The sequence below is a fragment of the Apis florea genome, unplaced genomic scaffold (assembly GCF_048593485.1).
Source record: "Apis florea isolate Af1SG1 unplaced genomic scaffold, ASM4859348v1 contig_3203_pilon, whole genome shotgun sequence".
In the NCBI taxonomy this organism is placed as follows: domain Eukaryota; kingdom Metazoa; phylum Arthropoda; class Insecta; order Hymenoptera; family Apidae; genus Apis; species Apis florea.
The window spans coordinates 7,513,869-7,533,844 of NW_028256723.1; the positions used below are offsets into that span (position 1 = coordinate 7,513,869).

General features: G+C 30.3%; 1 protein-coding gene across 8 annotated transcripts in view; it reads right to left on the bottom strand.

The window, feature by feature from the left end:
- Positions 1-58: 58 nt before the first annotated feature.
- Positions 59-19,976, bottom strand: part of LOC100872091 (potassium channel subfamily T member 2) — a 176,208-nt gene continuing 156,290 nt past the window's right edge. For 3 of the 8 annotated variants that reach the window (XM_086910726.1, XM_086910724.1, XM_086910730.1), the window contains exons 10-23: positions 19,649-19,869; positions 19,292-19,489; positions 18,993-19,219; positions 18,085-18,597; positions 16,431-16,592; positions 15,424-15,577; positions 10,600-10,705; positions 10,400-10,527; positions 9,850-10,101; positions 9,342-9,534; positions 8,703-8,888; positions 8,245-8,376; positions 6,705-6,818; positions 59-6,078 (exon numbers count right to left, since the gene is read on the bottom strand). In XM_086910726.1, coding sequence (XP_086766852.1) covers positions 5,185-6,078; positions 6,705-6,818; positions 8,245-8,376; positions 8,703-8,888; positions 9,342-9,534; positions 9,850-10,101; positions 10,400-10,527; positions 10,600-10,705; positions 15,424-15,577; positions 16,431-16,592; positions 18,085-18,597; positions 18,993-19,219; positions 19,292-19,489; positions 19,649-19,869 — 3,480 coding nt within the window. In that variant the 3' untranslated portion in view covers positions 59-5,184. The remainder of the gene's footprint in view (positions 6,079-6,704; positions 6,819-8,244; positions 8,377-8,702; positions 8,889-9,341; positions 9,535-9,849; positions 10,102-10,399; positions 10,528-10,599; positions 10,706-15,423; positions 15,578-16,430; positions 16,593-18,084; positions 18,598-18,992; positions 19,220-19,291; positions 19,490-19,648; positions 19,870-19,976) is intronic. The other 5 variants (XM_086910732.1, XM_086910725.1, XM_086910727.1 and 2 more) reach the window with 5 other exon arrangements.

Below are 19,976 nucleotides of genomic sequence, written 5' to 3' on the forward strand. Positions count from 1 at the left end.
AATTGTATGTTAATGGAATAAATTGTAATGCTGAAGCATCAGAAGAGAAAAAAAGGTGTTGCTGCTTTATAATAATTTATTTATAATAAATTTACATACACGCGTTGTGTGACAATGTGTCACGTGTATATAGATACATTTTCTCTCTGTTTTTCTGCTCTTATTACTTTATATTACATACAGCCGTTTGTAGCTTCTTTTTTCGTGTGGTCGAATATTAATTTTATATTCTTATATCGTGGAAACAAATTCTCGACGACATTGAAAACACTGGTTCTTCGAGATTCGTCATGCTCTCGTTTCGATTTCGACTAAATGAAAATAATTTTCACCAGAATCTTGATGCTCTATAGATCGATCGGGAACGGGAACATGTTTTGTATGTTACGTATACAATTACATATGAAACTTTGGAATGGAAATAGTTTTTTGTATTTTTCGACGATTTTGTACAGTTCTATTTTTTTTTTTTTTTTAATTAATTGACAAAATGACAACTTTAATTTGACAACTGTAATTTTTTTTAATATGCGCGAATAAATTGATAAATCGAGCTATTGAAAATCGAAAGAAAATTCGAGAAGTTATTTTAACTTTTAATAGAATAGAAAGTATCAGATAAAAAAGAAAATTATTCAATTATTAATTTAACTTATTGAATTTCTTGTAAAATTTTTTATAAATATTATTAAGGTTGAAAATTTCGAAAAAACATTTATCCATTTGAATTAAAATCAATTTAAACAAAATAATTGTTTTTGAGCACATACATTGCATTGTTTGTATAATTATGGTGATTGGTTTAATCTAAAATGATTATGATTTTCAATTAAAATGCAAGAAATTCAAAAAGATTTTTCTTTCTTCTGGCAAAATATTATCAGATTATGAAAATAAGGAAACGTGACGTTTTGCGTTATATTGTATGTTTATGAAAAAAAACGAGAGAAAATTTATATCATCTCGATATCGCAAGCTCGGCAGTTCACTTTACATAATTTTAACTTTCAGAACTCTTACGATAGACATAGAAATCTCAGAAGGAACTTGCGAAGAGGTTATCGATTCAAAGATCCACGCACCATCAAAATGCAAATCAAAATGATTCCATTTTGTTTTTTTCCTTTTTTCCTATGAAGACACGACAATATTTCTTTTTTCTGATATATACTCACGTCTTAATATTATCGTAATATTATTCTCCATTGTTAATATAGTTATATATCCGTTTGTTCGCACTTCTCTTTTTATCTTACGTATCTAACCTTTATCTTCCAATCTTCTTTTTTTTTTACTTTGTTTCTTCCTTTTCTTTTTTTTTTTTTCTTTTTTCGTTTGTTAATAGAAAATTTCCGCTCGAGATTATCATTATTCACGGTTCGTTGCTAATATTTATATAAACGTTAACAGAATCGTGGACAATCGCTTTCTTATGTCAAACGTAACTAGGATATTTCGCATACAGTCGAAAGCAGTTTTTTATACTTTCACATCGCTTTTTCAGATCGATAATGCATAGATCGATAATAATAGTTACTACTCGCTCTCAGGTCACATTTATTTTTGATCGATTCTATGACAATTAATCTATGTACACTGTTCTCGTTTTAATATTTCCTATTCGATTTTTTTTTTTTTCTTATTAAATATAACTCTTTCATAATTTCTTGTTACTTTTATTGTTTCGTTTCGTTTTTCGTTTTTATTTCAATCGTTGAATCAATAGAGAGATATAATAAGTAGAATCCTTTTAGTATCGAAAAATACAAGACTAAATTTTGGTAAATCTCATGTCAAATTTATCAATATATCCATCAATGTCCTCAAACTTTTAAAAGATTACAACATTTCCATTCACTCAAATTTCACATTATATTTCTTTGGTTTTTATATATTGAACTTTTAACACATTCATTGTCAAATCAGTTTTACAAAAAATAAAATAAAATATTTTTTTTTAATCTTAATATAGCAATACTTGTTTAAATTCCATTGAGAATTCAAACTATAATTTACGTATAGTAGTAACGATTTTCTCGTAAAAATATTCACAAACTCGAAAGTGGAGCCCTCTGACAAATGTTTGTGATAAGTGACTAGTGAAGAATGATCTATTTAATTCTAACGATGGAATTCAAACAAGTATTATTGGATTTATTTAAGTAATGTTTATTAATGATGATTTCCATATGACATAAACAGAAAATTTTATATCATTTATCATATATTCGACAATGAACGTGTTAATAACTAACATTTACAATACTTCTCACATCATGTTTAGACTTGAAACATAATATAGAGATCTATAATATCGATCAAGTAGACCATTTTTTCACTTTGTAATTTTTATCTCATCGTTAGATTATAGAAAATCATCATTAATTAATATTTGAAAAATACCACGGCTGCGTTTTCAAATATATATACAAAATTCTACGAGCCAGTATCGATGAAGATGATCGGCGTTCATACACGAGGCAGATTTCATTACGCTAATCAAATTGAGAAAGACAGAGAGTTAATGAGGAAGAGAAAGTTAAAAAAGCGGAAAACGGGGCCAGAGAAATATTCGAATAAGAGTGTAAAATGTTCGCATTACCGACAGTGCGTTAAGGAAAATTCATTTTCATTTTTGGCTAAATAGTATAATATACATAAATTATAGAGATTGAAGATCGATTCGCTTCATTTTATATATTTTGATATTAATTCTAGATTGTTATTTTGGATCAATAATCTAAAATTTAATTTTAAGAAAAGTAATTTTTCAAATGTAATCTAAGTAATTTGAAAAATTTGTTTAAACATGATATCTCTTCGATATATTTGTTGACAAATTACAAATTTAATAATTTTGATGATTAAATGTAATAAATTCTCTTGTTATTTTTATAAAGTATTAAGTTTTAGTGCATTGATACTTGACTTTATCACGAATAAATTTCGTTAATTTTTAAATTTTAATATCTCGAGACATTTTGTTTGTCAGCACCATCAAAAAAGTATATAGCTTCATAATCAATAACTATATATAATTGAAATTGATCTGATCATTAATTGAATCATTAAACGAGTTCAGCAAAGTAGCATCGAAGCAGATACTCGACAAGATGATGTTTGGTCAGAGAAACATGTAAAATTGGTCAAGAAATGATTGCAAATGGCTCGAAGCATCGAGTCAAGAAATATATAGACATCATTTTTTATTTTCATTCCTATCAACGTCTATGTACGTATTCACCTAACTGATTAAACAGATTGTCGAAACTTTGCTTTCTCTTATTTCAACTTCCTCTTTCATCGCTAAGAACAAACAATACGTTTGATTGAATATTATAAATTCGAAGGATTCTCATTAAAAGATTTCATAGAAGATTCATTGTTTTGAATTAATCATAATAAGAGAAGAAAAAAATGTGTTTATACATAAAAATTTTCGATAAAATATTTCATTTCACGTGGAATCGAGTTTTTAGGTTAGGATCGATTCTGAAATCTCGATTCGGTCATACTGGTTTAAAATCATTTTCTTCTCTATACGTATAATGATCCTCCATCAATAAGTGATTTCTGTTACTCGCGTGATATGATTTAAAATGGTCATATGTTTATATTTATAATCATAATTTATATGATATTATTTTCGTCATAAATTGGTTCTAGTATAAAATTATATTTTCAACCCTCGAACGTGATCCTACATAAGAATTGAGATTTTCACTAGGGAGACGATTCTCTCTCTTACCTATTACTAGTTATCTCGAAAACGTGTGACAATGGACTTGGAAGAGATTTATTTTACATATATTTATAATATAATTTTACATATAATAAATATAAAACATATAAGCATAAGAATTATAATTAAAAATTTGATATTAAGATATATTTATTTGTTTTATAATTGAAGGATTTATAATGAAATAAATTTTTGTTCGTGTTTTTATTTTTTTTTAAATAAATGTTATGAATTTATTAATTTATTTGCAAACAATATAATAATATCATGTATTTGAATAATTTTTCAGGCTTGGTATTTTTCTTATTCAATAAAATTTTTACCTGTTTGTATAAAATTAATCTCTTTTCCATCATTACAAGTTTCTTTTCTCTACTTTGGTTCGATCTGGCACATGTTATTGCGCGTTTGTGAATCTAGCATATGTTTGTGGTCGATTATATCATTGAAAATTTCAATCGAATCCACGGAAATCGAAATGCCAGAGTCGACTAGAGAGCAAAACGTTTTAGAACATAGCTTACTACGCACACCATGATTTATATTAAATGAGTATTTTGAAATGAAACTCGCAATAAATTGCTGGAAATGTATGATCATATTATCTACAAATAGGGAATTATTATTATTATTATTATTAAAACAGTATCGTAACTTCATTGAAACAACTATATGCTAGCTGAACTGGGCATTGTTTGAATGAAATTTCTAATCGAATTATTTCTATATATTCTTTATAATCGTTTCAATAATGTTTGATAATATCTTTTTTAAATAATAATAAGTATTATTACTTGGTCAGTCAAAATATTTTATAGATTTCACATTTTGAAATATAATTATTAATTTTTAGAAAGTTGTTAAAAATTGTCATTGTTTTCTTTTAGATATCAATGGTAAATAAATATAAAGATAAATACTTTTAAAACAAAAAGATCGTCGAAGTCAATGATCACTTATCATTTGTCGTCATAATGGCTAGAAGAAACGCAAAATCTGCCCAGCTCTGCTCAAGATATACAAAAACGAAAGATTATCAGCATACTGGCGTATCACAATTGCGACTCTACGATGTCGCGTTTAGGTCCCCGATGGTTTGCGACGAACCATGCCATCGCCATTAAAACTAAACTGAAATTACCAAAAGTGTAATAGTAGAACGAAGTAAAAAATTTGTTTAAACAGTTCATTCTTCGTGTTCATTTATTTCGTCACAGTCATCGATACGTATCACTGAAACACCTTGCTCTCCGGCCGCTTTCTTATTACGATCATTATATAATCATCGTGTCACTACCATCTTTCAGTCCCACCAAAATCGTCGACAATCAGAATGCTGAGAGACAATATCCCACCTAGTGATTTTGACGTGTCATGTGGGAACGCTACAGCCATTTGTTTCGCACCACGCCGGAGAGCCTGCGTCCCCACATAAGGTTATATCATACGATTGTCCCTTGTATATGCTGAGGATCCTGCGTACCACCTTGGATTTGAGGCGACTGTGATCCTAATGGGCCCTGGAGGATTGGTGGATCGTATAATCCGCCTAAAGATCCGCCTAAACAAGGATCGATGTTAGATCCGAGGGCAGCAGTTAGTTCCGGCATAGATGGCAGGCCAACGTCTAATATTCCAGTGTTGCTGGCGCCACCTATTTGAGAACCTTCCTCTGGCGGCGTCACTTCCAGACCGATAGAGCCATTCAGTGCTATTTTGATCGGGTTGTGGTTTGACGGATGGGATAATGCACCTAGACCTATATCCTCCAGACTGCTTTTTCTTCTACTCATCGTCAATCCTTGCCTCAACGAGTTGCTGCGTCTCAGAAGAATGTCGTCGACCACTCTTAACGAATTGGAACGACCACGTAGAGTACCAGCTACCGTTGGGCTGTCTGGTAAGGATAAAGAATTCGATTTTGTGGTGCTCAATGGAGGCGCCCTAGGCAGACCTATTCCCGATCCTCGACGACTTCCCGCTCCAGCGCCTGGCAATCCGGCTGAGGCTACAGCTGCACTCATCTGCGATACCAACTGAGCTGAACAGAAACTGATGTTGCTCTTCCGTCTGGAATTGTGTCGCTCGAAGGTCTTTTGCGCCGAGAACGGACTTGGTCGCACCAAATACACTATATCGCCTTCTTCGAGCTTCAGGTCACAGCTGGGATTGATAATCACATAGGATAGGTTGTTTCGTTTCTCGGAGACATCATCGTAGTCGGCTACCGGCAAATTCAAAGACTCCATTCGGGAACGTACTAAATTGGCGATCTCTGCTCTCTCGATCTGCTGGGCGTGGTTGTCTCGCGCTTCATCGCCAAGGCTCACCGAATACTATTTATAGAAAAAAAATAAGAAGATTTTTAGGTATGGAAAGGTAAATTTTTTCTGAATATACGAATAATACATTGTTAGTGCTTTTCCAAATAGTTGATTGATAATAATAATGACGAGATAAATATTATTTTTTTAGAAATTTTAACATTTTTTTTATACGTTAATTTAACATTATAACAATCTCATCAAAAACTTATCAATCACCATTCCTTCAATGTCAATACGATTAATCATCAAAAATTCAAGTGTGAATTTTCTCGATGATCCCATCGAGAGGGCAACGGTATGCGGTGAAGACGAGCAGTGGATCTTGAGCATTAGGTCGAAGCCATTGACTGCTTGATAAACACTTGTCATGCGTTCTGCGTTAATAGATGGCGTGTCGACGAGCTTTTCATACACCAGCGTAAGGAAAATCAAGTATGTAGAATACAGCGATAAAGAAGTGATTAGACAGAAAGTTTTATTTTTAGAGAAAAGTAGAGAAAAATAGAAATAGAATATGCGGCGTACGAGAATTGTACAAAGAGAGAAAAATAATAGTGGACAATATATACACATAGACAAAAAGTCGATCAAGAGAAATAAACGATGACCAGACAACTTCGACTCTGTGTACTCACGGCTGAGGCACCTTTGTCGCGAGTGGCGCAATTCGCTAGGCACGAACCTGCCGCCGAATTACGCACCTTGTACGTCACACCGACACCGGCATCGCTCTCCGCGTCTGAGTCGCCCTGCCAAAACGATAAGCAATTCTACTAAGGATAGCCTATCGTTGTTGGAATTTTGCACGCACGCTTGATTGTGCTTTTCATTTCGTTTCGTTTTTATCAATGTACATGAGATCGGTAGTTATTCTGTGATATATATATTCATGTTTTGTTGAGTTTATTCCGTCGAAGAGAAAGTATAGAATATAGATAAGTTTACAAGATGTTTAACAATTTTTTTTTTTTTTTTTTTTTTTTTAGTATAAGTAGATTTTAATGAAACTGTTAAATATTATTATAGATATTTATGCAAATTAAAATTTTTATGACGACAGAATGAATAATATTGAAATACTTTGTACTTTGCATTAGATATTTTATATCTTTTTGCACGTTATATGCATTTCATGATTCTAGACTTTTATAGATTTAAATTTCCTTAGTTATAAAAAAATAAAGATTGTAGATAATAATAAATTATTTGAAGTGATAAAAATTGAGAAAATGAATTTGAAAATTTTAAAAATAAAATTTTATTCTTAATATTAATTAATATATTTTTGAGTTTGAGTAAAATGAAATTTAATATAGATCATTAAAAAATTGTGTCTGATATATTATGTCATATTACTAATAAATATATATTTTAATAATTTGATTCAATGATACTTTGGAGTACTTTAAATTACATAGAGTACTCTGAGTAAAAATTTATTTTATAAATGTATAATTATTATATAAACATAACATCCTATTGTGTTCACAGATAAATTTAAAATATGGTAGATATTTCATTATTAGAAATAACATTCATTGTCCATAGTCCATACACGTGTTTTAAAAGGATTCATTTATATAAATATCACAAGTTCGTATAGATGTAATTATTGTGTCTATTTGCTAAAAATCTAATTATCGTAAATCATATCGAAATCGATCTCTATATTGTCTATCAACTAATACGAAAACATTATAAGATCACAGTAATCACGAAAAATAAATATATTGCCTATATATTACAAATATATTATTCTACATTCTACATTTTAAGAGTTATTATATATTCAAGAAAAGAGGGGAAAAAAATTATCGAAAGAAGCTTTTCGATCAAAACTAATATGTATAATGAATAATGCTTATAACATGATGCAGGTTCAGAAACGAACAGGATCGAAGGACGTGCCACGAGCATCGTTTAAACAAGATGCAAGTGCCCCTACACTCGTTTCACTCTCGTTTCAAAGGAATTGAAAAATTTCTAAGAACGCTGCACGAGCTGACATTGGAACAGAATACAGAGCAAGAGATAGAGCAGGAATACAACCATGCGCTACTCACAGCCGCCATTCAAAAAGTCGTTTCCTACCCTTATACGAATATATATAGTACACGGATCAATCATTTATAATCAAAATCTTTCATTATGAAAAATAGATAATTATCTACTCACGTGTGACGTATCTGAAACAGTAGTATCTTGAGTTCTGTAAATCCCAATAGGGATCTCGCATGTCGTTGAACAAAGTTTTTGATAAAGTCTGCCATAAGTTCTTATCCACATGTCATCCTTTGTGATTCTCATCTGTAATTAAACGGATAATAAAAATAATTTGAAAGATGAGCCTTTGGAAGCTTAAATATAAATAACAAATATAATTATGAAATTAGGTTTAATTAGATTAAAGTAGAACGTGTGAATAATTAGGAAAGCAATTAAAATTGTGATTAAAAGTGTTATTTAAGATAAGAAAATCTGTTCAAATGGTAAAAAAAAAAAAAAAAAAAAAAAAATGAAATAACTTTTCACAGCAAATTTCTATTCTTTTGAAACTTTTGAATACGAATTTTTGTTAGAAATTATTTGTTTTCATTAAGAATAAAAGAAGAGATAGAAGAAAGATATATTACCGATGTTAAGAAACCAGATCCTGGCGCTTGATCCACTCCCAATAACAATCTTACAAACGTTATCATATAGTCTTTTACAAATGCTTGATAAAGAAGTGTATCCAACATGGAGGCACTGAAGACACTACCAGCCGCGAAAGGCAATCGGAACATATAAGATATATGGGAACCTCTTTCCTTTTCTCTCTGTTAAAACAATTATAATTATAATTAAAAAAAATTTTTTAATCATTCCTAACAATTTTTAAAAAAATCTTTATATTTTCTTAGCTGCTTCATATTTACATGATATAACAAAATTTTCTGTACATATAGATATATAAAGTATCAAAGTAAAGATGAGGAGAGTATGTATACTTATAAATTTGACAAGTAACGTACATACGTAATAGAACACAAGGGAATCTAAGACAAACAATTTTCTATCATCAGAAAATCAAGCCTTATTGAAACTTTAGTTACTTAATTAGAGAGCACCTCTAGTATTTTATAGACCAACTAAAGTTACAGCAAATACCAGAGTATACTTGAATGCAAATTGTTTATTTTATCTTGAAACGAAGAATGTTAATCTTCTATTTGTATTCAAAATAATCACAAATTACTACTTAATTTAATAATCAGTGGATTAATCATTACCGAAAGATCAAATTGTGTTCTTGAATACGTGTTCTTCGAAAAGTGATGAGAATTAGTATCAAGAACAACAGGAAAAGATACCTTTTCCATTTTGCTGAGATGAAGAGCGTATTTGTCGTGTGCCCTGAATTGCATGAAACGCATATTGCTCGATTGTGAGAGCTCGGTTATGCTTTTTATGCTAGGAAAGAATCTGCAAATACATAAACAATAGATTAGTAATATTCAACGTAAAATGAAAAAAAGAATTGAAAAATCATTCTTTTGCATATTTTATAATCAATTCTCAATTTGTACATAATATTTACTATGTATTTACTACTTTTATAGTTGCTATTTTTCTTGTAAAAGAAGTAAAAATTGAAATAACTCTCTTTTGCATATTCTGCGATCAAATCTTTCTCCAAACTAAAACTTTATTATTCTTTTAGTGAAATATAACTTATATATATTTCATTTTTCATGACTTACAATCATTATTTTTTTTGCAGAATTTCCAACAACTTACTTGAACATCGTTTGAACTGCTACGATTGTATTACAATCAGCCAAGGTATCTTCCTCAGCAGAATTGCTAAGTTCTTTGTTTACGACCACCACATTCTCTGCGAGAGTGATACCAGCGCGAAGAAGATCGTCTAAACAGTCGATAGTTCCTCGCATCCAGTATACCAAAGGAAAATAGGATACAGCATCGAGAAACGCAATTTCCGGTGTTCGTTCCAACAGAAGAATGATTGGATTCAATGATGTTTTTGATCTAAAAAAAAAAAAAAAAAACTCTCATTCATTAACATTATGTTTTGAATGATTTCATAATTTGTTTTCGATAAAGGCTTTCATTATTACTAATAAACTTTATAGAAATTCCAACTTCTTTCTTTCTCTCATATAAATTTTTATTTATTTGACATGTATGGAAATCAGAAAATGTTCGAAGGAGCCTTCATAAAAACTTGTTGAGTAGAAATTAAAAATTCTGTAAATTTTTCTTAATTAAATTTTTAGATTATATATATAATTTTGAGATTAATATCATTTTCTTTTTTTCAGGATACCTAAAATGAGCTCTCAAAGGAATTATGAAGTTATAGATCCCATTGCTAGCGTAATCAGCTGCCAAGATAATGGTCTTGTTCTGCCAATTGTACTCTTTGGCGTTCCTGTAGGTACAATGCTGGCACACCTAAAATCCAAAAGAACATTTGGTTATAATTTATCTATTATCTATTTAAATAAATATTCGCAAGATATTTACCTGTGCAAGCTGAAGACAACATAATGGTTTCTTTTCTTTTAACAGATAGCACAATGTTGGTGATACGCCTATGAAGGGTGAAACTGGTGGAAATCCCTTAACGATCCTATAAAAAAATGGAGGATGATTTTCAATCTTCGTCTTTATTATTATAACGTAAAATATAGTAATTTCAATATTTGCTTTCTAATAATTGATAGATGATTAAAAAATTAAATTTATTAATATAAACGTTTCTTTAAATAATATTTATATCGTATATAAATATTTTTTTAATTATTGTATCAATTTTCCATATCTATTTAAATTTTGTGTAACATCATTATTGAGAAAATATAATTTTATATTATAGGTCTGGAATGCAGATAGTGTCGTGCCAACATATCGTTATTGATGCAGTAGTAAAATGTGAAGTAATTGCTCGTCCACGTGAGCAAGATTTCAAGCATGTGCGAAATATATAAAATGATGAAAATAATATTAAATTTGAATAAAGAAATTAAAGAGATTGATAAATTTCAATTTTAATTTCTTGGATTATATTTGATAAAAAATTGATTGTTCCTTTATTTTCAAAATTCGTTAAATTATTTAAAATAATAAATTTTAATTAAAGATTATGGAAATCCACCATGCATGCGCAAACAATGCAAAAACTAAAATATTTCATAATCTTATTATTTTTGTTTATTAATTATTTAATACAAATTGATTCTCATAGGTAAGATGAATTATAATTAAAAATTCTCATTCTCTTTAAATAAATGAAAATCATTACTTATTATTTTCAAATTTTCAACACATAGTTTATGGTGGATCTTATATGGAACAGATACAAATGCATGTAAAAATAAATTAAAAGTAGTTCACATGATATTTTCAAAATTTAATTTTGTAATTCTCATGCAAATTTTCCAACTTGCGTGTAAATGGCACAATGTTCCAAGAAATTATGTCGAATAATGTTGTAAATTAAATTATGTTTAAATTATTTAAAGAGATGATTTAATAAAAATATCGAATAATATTGTTAATGCGACTTTATAATATACATATTTTTAAACATAAGAAATTTTACTCTAAAAATTTAAATTCTTGTAATTTTTTAAATAATTAAAATTTCTTTCCTTAAAACTTTTCAAAAACTTTTTACAAAAAGCTACTCAAAGAATTTTACAATATAATACCTAATAAATATACTGCTCATAATGTAGATGTCTCTCAAATCAATTCAAATTCATTGTAAAAAATTCACAAATTAAAATTAAAGAATTTAAATTTTTCTCTAAAAACTCAATAAACTTTACAATGTTATTATAAATTTTCACGATTTACAAGTTTAAATATTCTAAGGATTATTAATAAAATTTTTTAACATTTTTATAAAAAAATATCAAGGAGTATTACAACGAAATACCTGACAAACATATTTCTGAACCGATCACTCGAAAATTTCCGCTCAAAATTTTCATAACTTCGTTCATCTTCGATAATATGGAACTTGGATATTTCCAGACCTCATTCCAAACGTCGAATAATTTAAAGGGTGGAATTAAATGGGAGAACTGGGAATGATCTGTTAATTAATAAATTCCTAGTAAGCTGTGTATTCGCGCGACCTCTTTTGTCAACTTACTCCGCCATTTTTCCTTTTCGCACGTATCTCACACGATCACATTTTTCTAAAAGACGTGTGCATGCTACAAAAATCAATCTTTTAAAATATAGACTAATTCACCTTCTAATTTCTCCTTGTATATATATATATATTTATATATTATATATTCAGTTTCAGTTAAGGTAATTGACAAGGTAGTGCATTTGTCTATTGAATTGTGGGAAATAAGAGAGAGAACGTTTGGAATCGTCGAAAATCGAATTTTTTTTTATTAATACAATATAAGTGAAGAAAGAGTATTAAAAAGGAAAGAATTTTATATAAAGAAAATTTTGTTCTGGATAGAAACTTGAATATGAGGAAAGTTTTGGTGAATATTTTTCTTTTTCTTAATATAGGTTATAATGACATAGGTTAATTTTATCACACATAACGACTCGTAACTGTGAACCTTTTTTTTCTATAGAATTTTAATTGAATTTGATTTAGACGATTGCATGATGTTTTAAATTAAATTAATCGAGATATACATTGATATGCAAATTTAAAAATTTATAGGTTTTGATTGTATTACTCTTGCATTATTTACTTAACATTAGTCAAATTAGATATAAATAATAATAATAGGTAATTCAAATTACTTATATTTCTTGCGGTTATTTTGTATAGATTGATTAATATTAACGTGGATAATTTAAATTTTAGTCCATTAAACAAATGGCCCTGTCATCGACGTATCAATATCTTAATTAAATTGCTATCAAAATATTACATAAAACTTTCACGAAGAAAGATCTATATCATTTAAAACAATTTCTAATATCCAATTTAAACTTTAATTTCTCACTTACTTTCTTCCATTATTTAATTTCTAAAATCTAAGATCAACTTAACTAAATGTAACAATTATAAATTAATTCTTTGATATCTAATATCCTTTTTAAAAGAACATTTGTACTATTATTGTGATACTTAATAAAACATATTTTCCTAAACATATGCTTTACAAAAGTTAGAAAGAATTACGAAATTTTTTTAAATACAAGCTGATTTAACCTAACCTAACTCTAATCCAAGAATATCAACATTCAAATCTCCACAAGATTTTCAAGATTTCTATTTCAATTTTCGATTTCCATCTTCTCCCAAAGCTGATCTAATCTAACCTAACTTTAATCCAAGATTTAAATAAGACAAAATCTTGTGGAGATTTGAAAGATTTCTATTCCAATTTTCGATTTCCATCTTTTCCCAAAGCTGATCTAACCTAACCTAACTTTAATCCAAGATTTAAATAAGATAAAATCTTGTGGAGATTTGAAAGATTTCTATTCCAATTTTCGATTTCCATCTTTTCCCAAAGCTGATCTAACCTAACCTAACTTTTAATCCTTTAAGAAGATCAAGATTTAAATAAGACAAAATCTTGTGGAGATTTGAAAGATTCCTATTCCAATTTTCGATTTCCATCTTCCCCCAAATGTTCTCTCTCCCAACAGGCGATGGGACGACAGTTTTTTTTGTATTACGTAAAGCGTAAAAAAAAAAAAGAAACGTGAAACTCACCCTTTGAAACTGCTGGGCAAAGGTGGTGCGTGAAGACGGTAGTGCATAAAGACGATGCGGGAAGGAAGACATCGAAAACATCCATTGAGGACATATAAGGTGTCAGGCAGGAGACAGCATCGAGCAGCAGGATTCAACACCATCGACGCGCCGATTAGCACAGGCATCAGAGGTACATTCAGGGACAAACCGACCATCAAACGTAAACTTTGCGCTCAATTGTATTCCGGGGATGGTTGAATGACAGGCTGGGGCGTGACATCGACCTTCTCGTTACTTTTTTTTTTTTTTTTTTTTTTTTGTTTTTTACCTGTCCGTCTCTTGTCACCGACATTCGAACTTTTCGTCCGGATAGAAACTTTTCTCCGTAAAAAAGAGAGAGAGAGAGAGAGAGAGAGAGAGAGAGAGAGAGAGAGAGAGAGAAAACGAATTTCGCTTGAAATTTGACACGCCTTGTGTCGAGCGAGAATAAAATAAAATTCGTTCCCGAATAAATTTGGAGCAAAAAATTGAACTCGATTGAAATTTCTTTTCGATGAATTTCGTTTTTTACATTTGATTGCTCGTAGTAGAGTCGAATGAAAGTGGCGAAAAGTGTCGAAAGATCAAATTTTGGGTAAGAATTTTGGCAAGATAAAAAAGATTGATTTTTCATTTTTGAGATTGTTAAGATATTAGATAGCGAGGGAGTAGGGAGTAAAAAAAAAAAAAAAAAAAACATTTAAGAGTGCAGAAAAGAAGGACGAGCACGATGCAGTTCCCACAGCGTGGCTGGTAGTGGATACTGACTGGCAGGATCGTGCAGATTTTCATTCGCTTGATTGTAAATTGAATCAGATTATCGTTTACAGGTCGTTTCGAGATTAAACGTTAAAATCTATAAAGTATACTTTATTTTAGAATGAATATTTTTTAATTAAGTAAGAATCATTTTAACATAACATACTTTCCTTTTAAAATATGCGTGATACATTCTCGTATCATATGTATCTATGAAGTGAATTTTATATTCTCTTATTTGAATAAATAATGTCATCAAGTAGAATTGACTTTCGAGTTACCTTCCAATTAAGCCAATTAATCAACTTCCAACAGTAATGTATGCAATACAAAAATAAAATATACTTTGGACAATGGTTGACAGCCAATAATCTTTTTCCTAGAAACTAATTAAAATAGAAAGATATAATATGTACAATATTAAAAGTGTAAAAGAAGAAAAGAAGAAGAAAAAAACAAAATGTAAATACAAAAATAATACATTCACCTGATATTTATGGAAGTAAATATATATATATATATGTATATGTACGAATAAATAGTTTACACAAGAAAGAAAAAAAGAGACCGTGCCATGCAAGTGCACGAGATAGAAGTGCAAGATTGTTTCACTCGTACAGGACTTGTCACGATCGTGCTCCAGTACATAGATCAAAAAGAGATTGAATCAAAGAGCCAGCTTTCTCGTCTAACAAGTGTATCTATAAATTTATAACGAGCATTATATCGCCTTTGATCGTCAGCTTCCACGCTGCCCTCGAGAGTTCTATCAAGGATATATTTGGTGATCATGTACCTTCGATCCTTGGATGGAAAACGACGTGAGATGGGCATGGTGGCCATGAAGTGATCATACTCACGCTATTTTCTCGCTGGGCGATCTCCAAGGAACGTCGTCATCCATCTCGTCCTCCGACTCGTCACCCTCGTGATCCAATGACTCTTGACCAGGAAGATGCAGGGTTGAACTCGTCAACATGTCTGGGACTGGTAAGATGCTTGGTCTTCTGCTCCCTGCATAATATATTTATTTCAATAAAAATATTTTAAATCACACACTTTATTAGATTATATATAAAATTTTATATTTTACAGTATATTTTGCACAGATGAAAATAAAACAATACTTCTTTTATTTATTAAAATTAATAGGTCTGATTCATTCTTCTGGTGAATTTCTGTAAAAAAAAAAAAAAAAGGACATTTGTATATTTTGCACAGATGAAAATAAAACGATACTTCTTTTAATTATTAAAATTAATAAAAAGGTCTGATTCATTCTTCTGGTGAATTTCTGTAAAGAAAAAAAAAAAAGGATATGTGACGTCATATTGTAGACAGAGATACATCACGTGATATAATATAATGCTTGACATTGGCAGAAGTTTGATTACGTGATCTCATTCTAATATAATAGCAGTGGGGATAGCAATGACGTCACATGACACAATGCGACGCTTGGCTTTGGCTTGATCACATGATAAATCTCTATTTAACTAAACAGTGGCAATGAAGATAATATGACATCATATATTCTTCTCTTAATTCGACAAATTAAACACATATTTCCGTTTAACATAGCAGTGAGATGTATTTTTCTAATAAATTTAACTTAAATATCACAGAGAAATTGAGTCACTTTTGATAGAGGAAACAAGATATTATCTTCATCTGGTAATACATATATATTTGTGTACATTTTATATTTTGTTAAAAATTTTTTATCAATACGTATTGTTTATTTTTTAAAAATTCTGAAATGTGTGCGAATGAATGTCTGCAATAACTGACTTATACTACTTTATATTCTGGTATTTATTTGTATTTAATTAAGCGTGTTAAGTAAGATTAATTTAATTGTATTCACCTCTTCTTTGGGTAAGAATTTCGGGACTGAGTAGGTTGGGATTCGGTTCAATGGATCGTGGAACGTCCAAATGGTTTCCGGTTATTGGTGTCTGTGGTGTAGATCCTCCATCCTTTAAACACTGTCTCGAATCACCGAATCCTCCTGGATCTAGATAGGTTGCTAGGAAATTAGATATCTATTACTAAAGATTTTTTTTAGACTTTGTTCCTAAAAATATGGAAAAATTCATAGCAATTTATGATTATTATGATAAAAAGAGAAATATAAAAATATTTAATATCCTAAAAAAATTGTATTAAAAATAGCATTAAATTGTGAGTGAATTTTTTTAAATTACTTGATAAACTTAATATTCTTTTTTTTCTTCATGATACGTTTTTTAAAATAATTTTTTTTTTAATTTTGTATTTAATAATAGATCAAAATGTTGCATCTTTAAATAGTTTTCCTCTACATAATATTGCAATAATATAATCATAATGCAAAATAATAATAGTTCTTTTTTTTTTTTATTTTAATTGAAGATTATTTGCAAGTTGAGGCCCACCTGTATAATGCTTGTATAATGTTTTGTAATGTGTAAGTTTGTTTAATCCATTTTATAATCAATAATTAAAATAATGTTTATTTGTTTATATAGGAAAAAAAAAACAAAAAATAGAAAACAGTTAATTTTTATTTTATTTGATATTAAACGTTTGAAATTTCTTTCAATTTTGATATCCACCGTAGTTTCGAGTAAATGGCTCACACAAAATATATATTAGGCTTTTGTTAATCAAAATCCATTTATATTTGTATAAAAAATTTCGTATATGCAAATTCAAATTCTAAACATGCATATCTTTTAACAATAACATGCATCTACAAGGGAAAAAACACTTCTTGCATCAATAAAGACATGCTCTCAAGCTTTTAATAAGAATTTTAACTGTTATTTTTCTTGATAATATAGCGCAAGCAAAAATAAATTAAAAAATAAATATATCTTTTAATAATAAATTAATTATTCAAAGGAAGAAAATAGTAATTCATAATCTGAAACTTATTTCTATTACTTTCATACATATAAATTTTGATCTATTGCATGCAAAATTGTAAATTAACTGCATTATAACAAAAATGCTCAATTAACAATCAATAAAATTAAATTATTAAATCGTATAATATAAATTCCAAACATTTATGTCTAATATATTATTAATTTAGTAACTATAAAATTTTCTTTAATCTTACATTATCGTGTCTCGTTCGCTATACGAATATACTTTTACACATAATAATTTATTAATAACGATACAAAAATTACAATATACCAAATTTCTCAACTATCCAAGTTCAAACAACTCGATTTTTCCTCAAGAAATATTCATTATAAAATACGTTTACCGAGTCACCAAGAACCATCCAAACTTTCCACCAAGTTACTGTACGAAAAATTTTCGCAAATCAAATTTTTCATCAATAATAGAAAGAAAAAAATAAATAAAAGGAATAATATGAAAGCACGCACAGCTATGTAATGTATTGCAAATAAGATAAAAGAGAAGAAAAATAATGACAATGAATTATTATATATATATGTTATATAAAAATTAGTAAAGTAGTAAAATAGTAAAGAAAAATAAGGTCAAGCGCATGCGACACTCACGGTGGACATCGGATGCGAGTATGTTGTGGTGTTCGAGTGGTGTGGGCGTGCTAGGAAGGACCTGCAAAATAACCTGCGGGGCCCTGTGTGCTTGCATGCCCTGTTGCACGCTCTGTCCACGGGGCCCCGTGCAAGTCGTCTCCTGTCTGCAGCAAGCTGTTTCTTTCAGCACATTGTTACAATTGTTGGAATTACGATGGTGCTCGTTTGCACCAGGCTTGTTTGCAGTACCGTTCCCATCACCACCGGCGATCGTACAGCTGGTCGAGATGGTGGTCGTGGTCGTCGTTGTGCCAGCGCCGGTATTCATCGTAGTTGTGATATTATTGGTCGTGTTGCTGGTCGAGTTGTTGTTCGCATTTCCACTTCCGTCTGTCTTTGTTTCGATGACTACTTGCGCGCCCTCGGCCCCACTACCAGTTTGATTGTTCGCCACCACGAACGCCGAATTCTCTTCCTTCGTGATGCTCATGTAATAACAGGTGTCCGTCTTCTTCATTATATGACGTGGACCTTTGATAGAAATAAAATGGATTAGGATTTGGCGATGAGAAAATTGATGTGCCAGTTTGTGGGTTATTTAAAAACGCGCTAGATTACTACCGCTCGAAACTTTGGAACGAATCGGGAAAGTTCGGAACGAATCGGGAAAGTTCGAGAGAGAGCGAACGAAACTTTCGAGATAGCGAATATACGAGAGTATCGAGATGTCGGCCGAATCTGTCCGAATTTTTCCGAATAGTTCCGAATCATACTTTCGAGATAAAAGAGAAAATTTTTCTATCTTAAAAGTTTCACTAGTAATTTTTAATTTTTAATAAAATATAAAAATATGCGTGTGTAAGTATTTTGTTAGTTCGTGAATTTTAAAGATAAAAATAGATGGAAATGTTAGATTATTAACTTACCAGGATTTAAGAGGATTGTGTCTTCATAAAATTCTGGAAGTTCCGCTGGTCGTACCGCGACTAACGCCACTCCGTACTTGCGATGACTGTGGAAGGAGGCGTAAGTGAAGGATTTGCCCTCGTATTCGCCGAAAAATCGAGAATCCCCTAGAATAATGTGATAAATCTCGTTCCCGGAACATTTACCGTACAGCCTGTGCCACTCTTCCTGCGACTGCTGTCCCTCTCTGTAAAAGGTGAATTAATCCGTGTTTATCCTCGGTCAGAAATTATCTGTCACGTTTCATTCCTCTACTCACTGTCCTCTAGAAGTGTGCAGTAGAAGAGTAACCAAGGTTGAAGCACCAGGGCACGTGCAATTATTCGCCAAAAGGGCGTATTTGAACTCATCTTCGCATACCACGTGCTCTGCAAACTTCACGTGAAGTTTGTTCTCCGGACGGAAGATTTGAACGTATTGAGGAACGTTTGGTGCAAAATCTTTCACTGCCCACGATCTGTTGTCCATCGTTCGAATATTAAATAATAATTCATTTATTTTATTTTATTTTATTTTATTTTTTTTTTTTTAGGTAAAAATAAATCCTATTATATATGTTTACTTTTCTTCGTGAAATTAATTAAAATTTTATTTATCACGATTATTCGAAACTAACCTAAGTATCGTGTGCTCGTCAGCAGCGGTTTTGTCAGCGTAATTCCTTGCAGCAAGAACGAAACAAGCCTCTGCCTCGTTCATTCTTGCCCTGGTGAGATCACTATCCTTCAAGCAGGATCCTTGGATATAGATTACCCTTTGCGCCCAAATGGGCACTTGAAGAATCATTCTCATCGTGGTGTCCAACTCCATGGGTGACAACAATACAACGTAATAATCCTACGAGTTTTATCACAAATACATTCAAAAAATTTATTCAACGTTAGAATTAGATTTCAGATTTTTAAAAAACACGAAAATTTTTTAAAATCATTCGTATCATTATT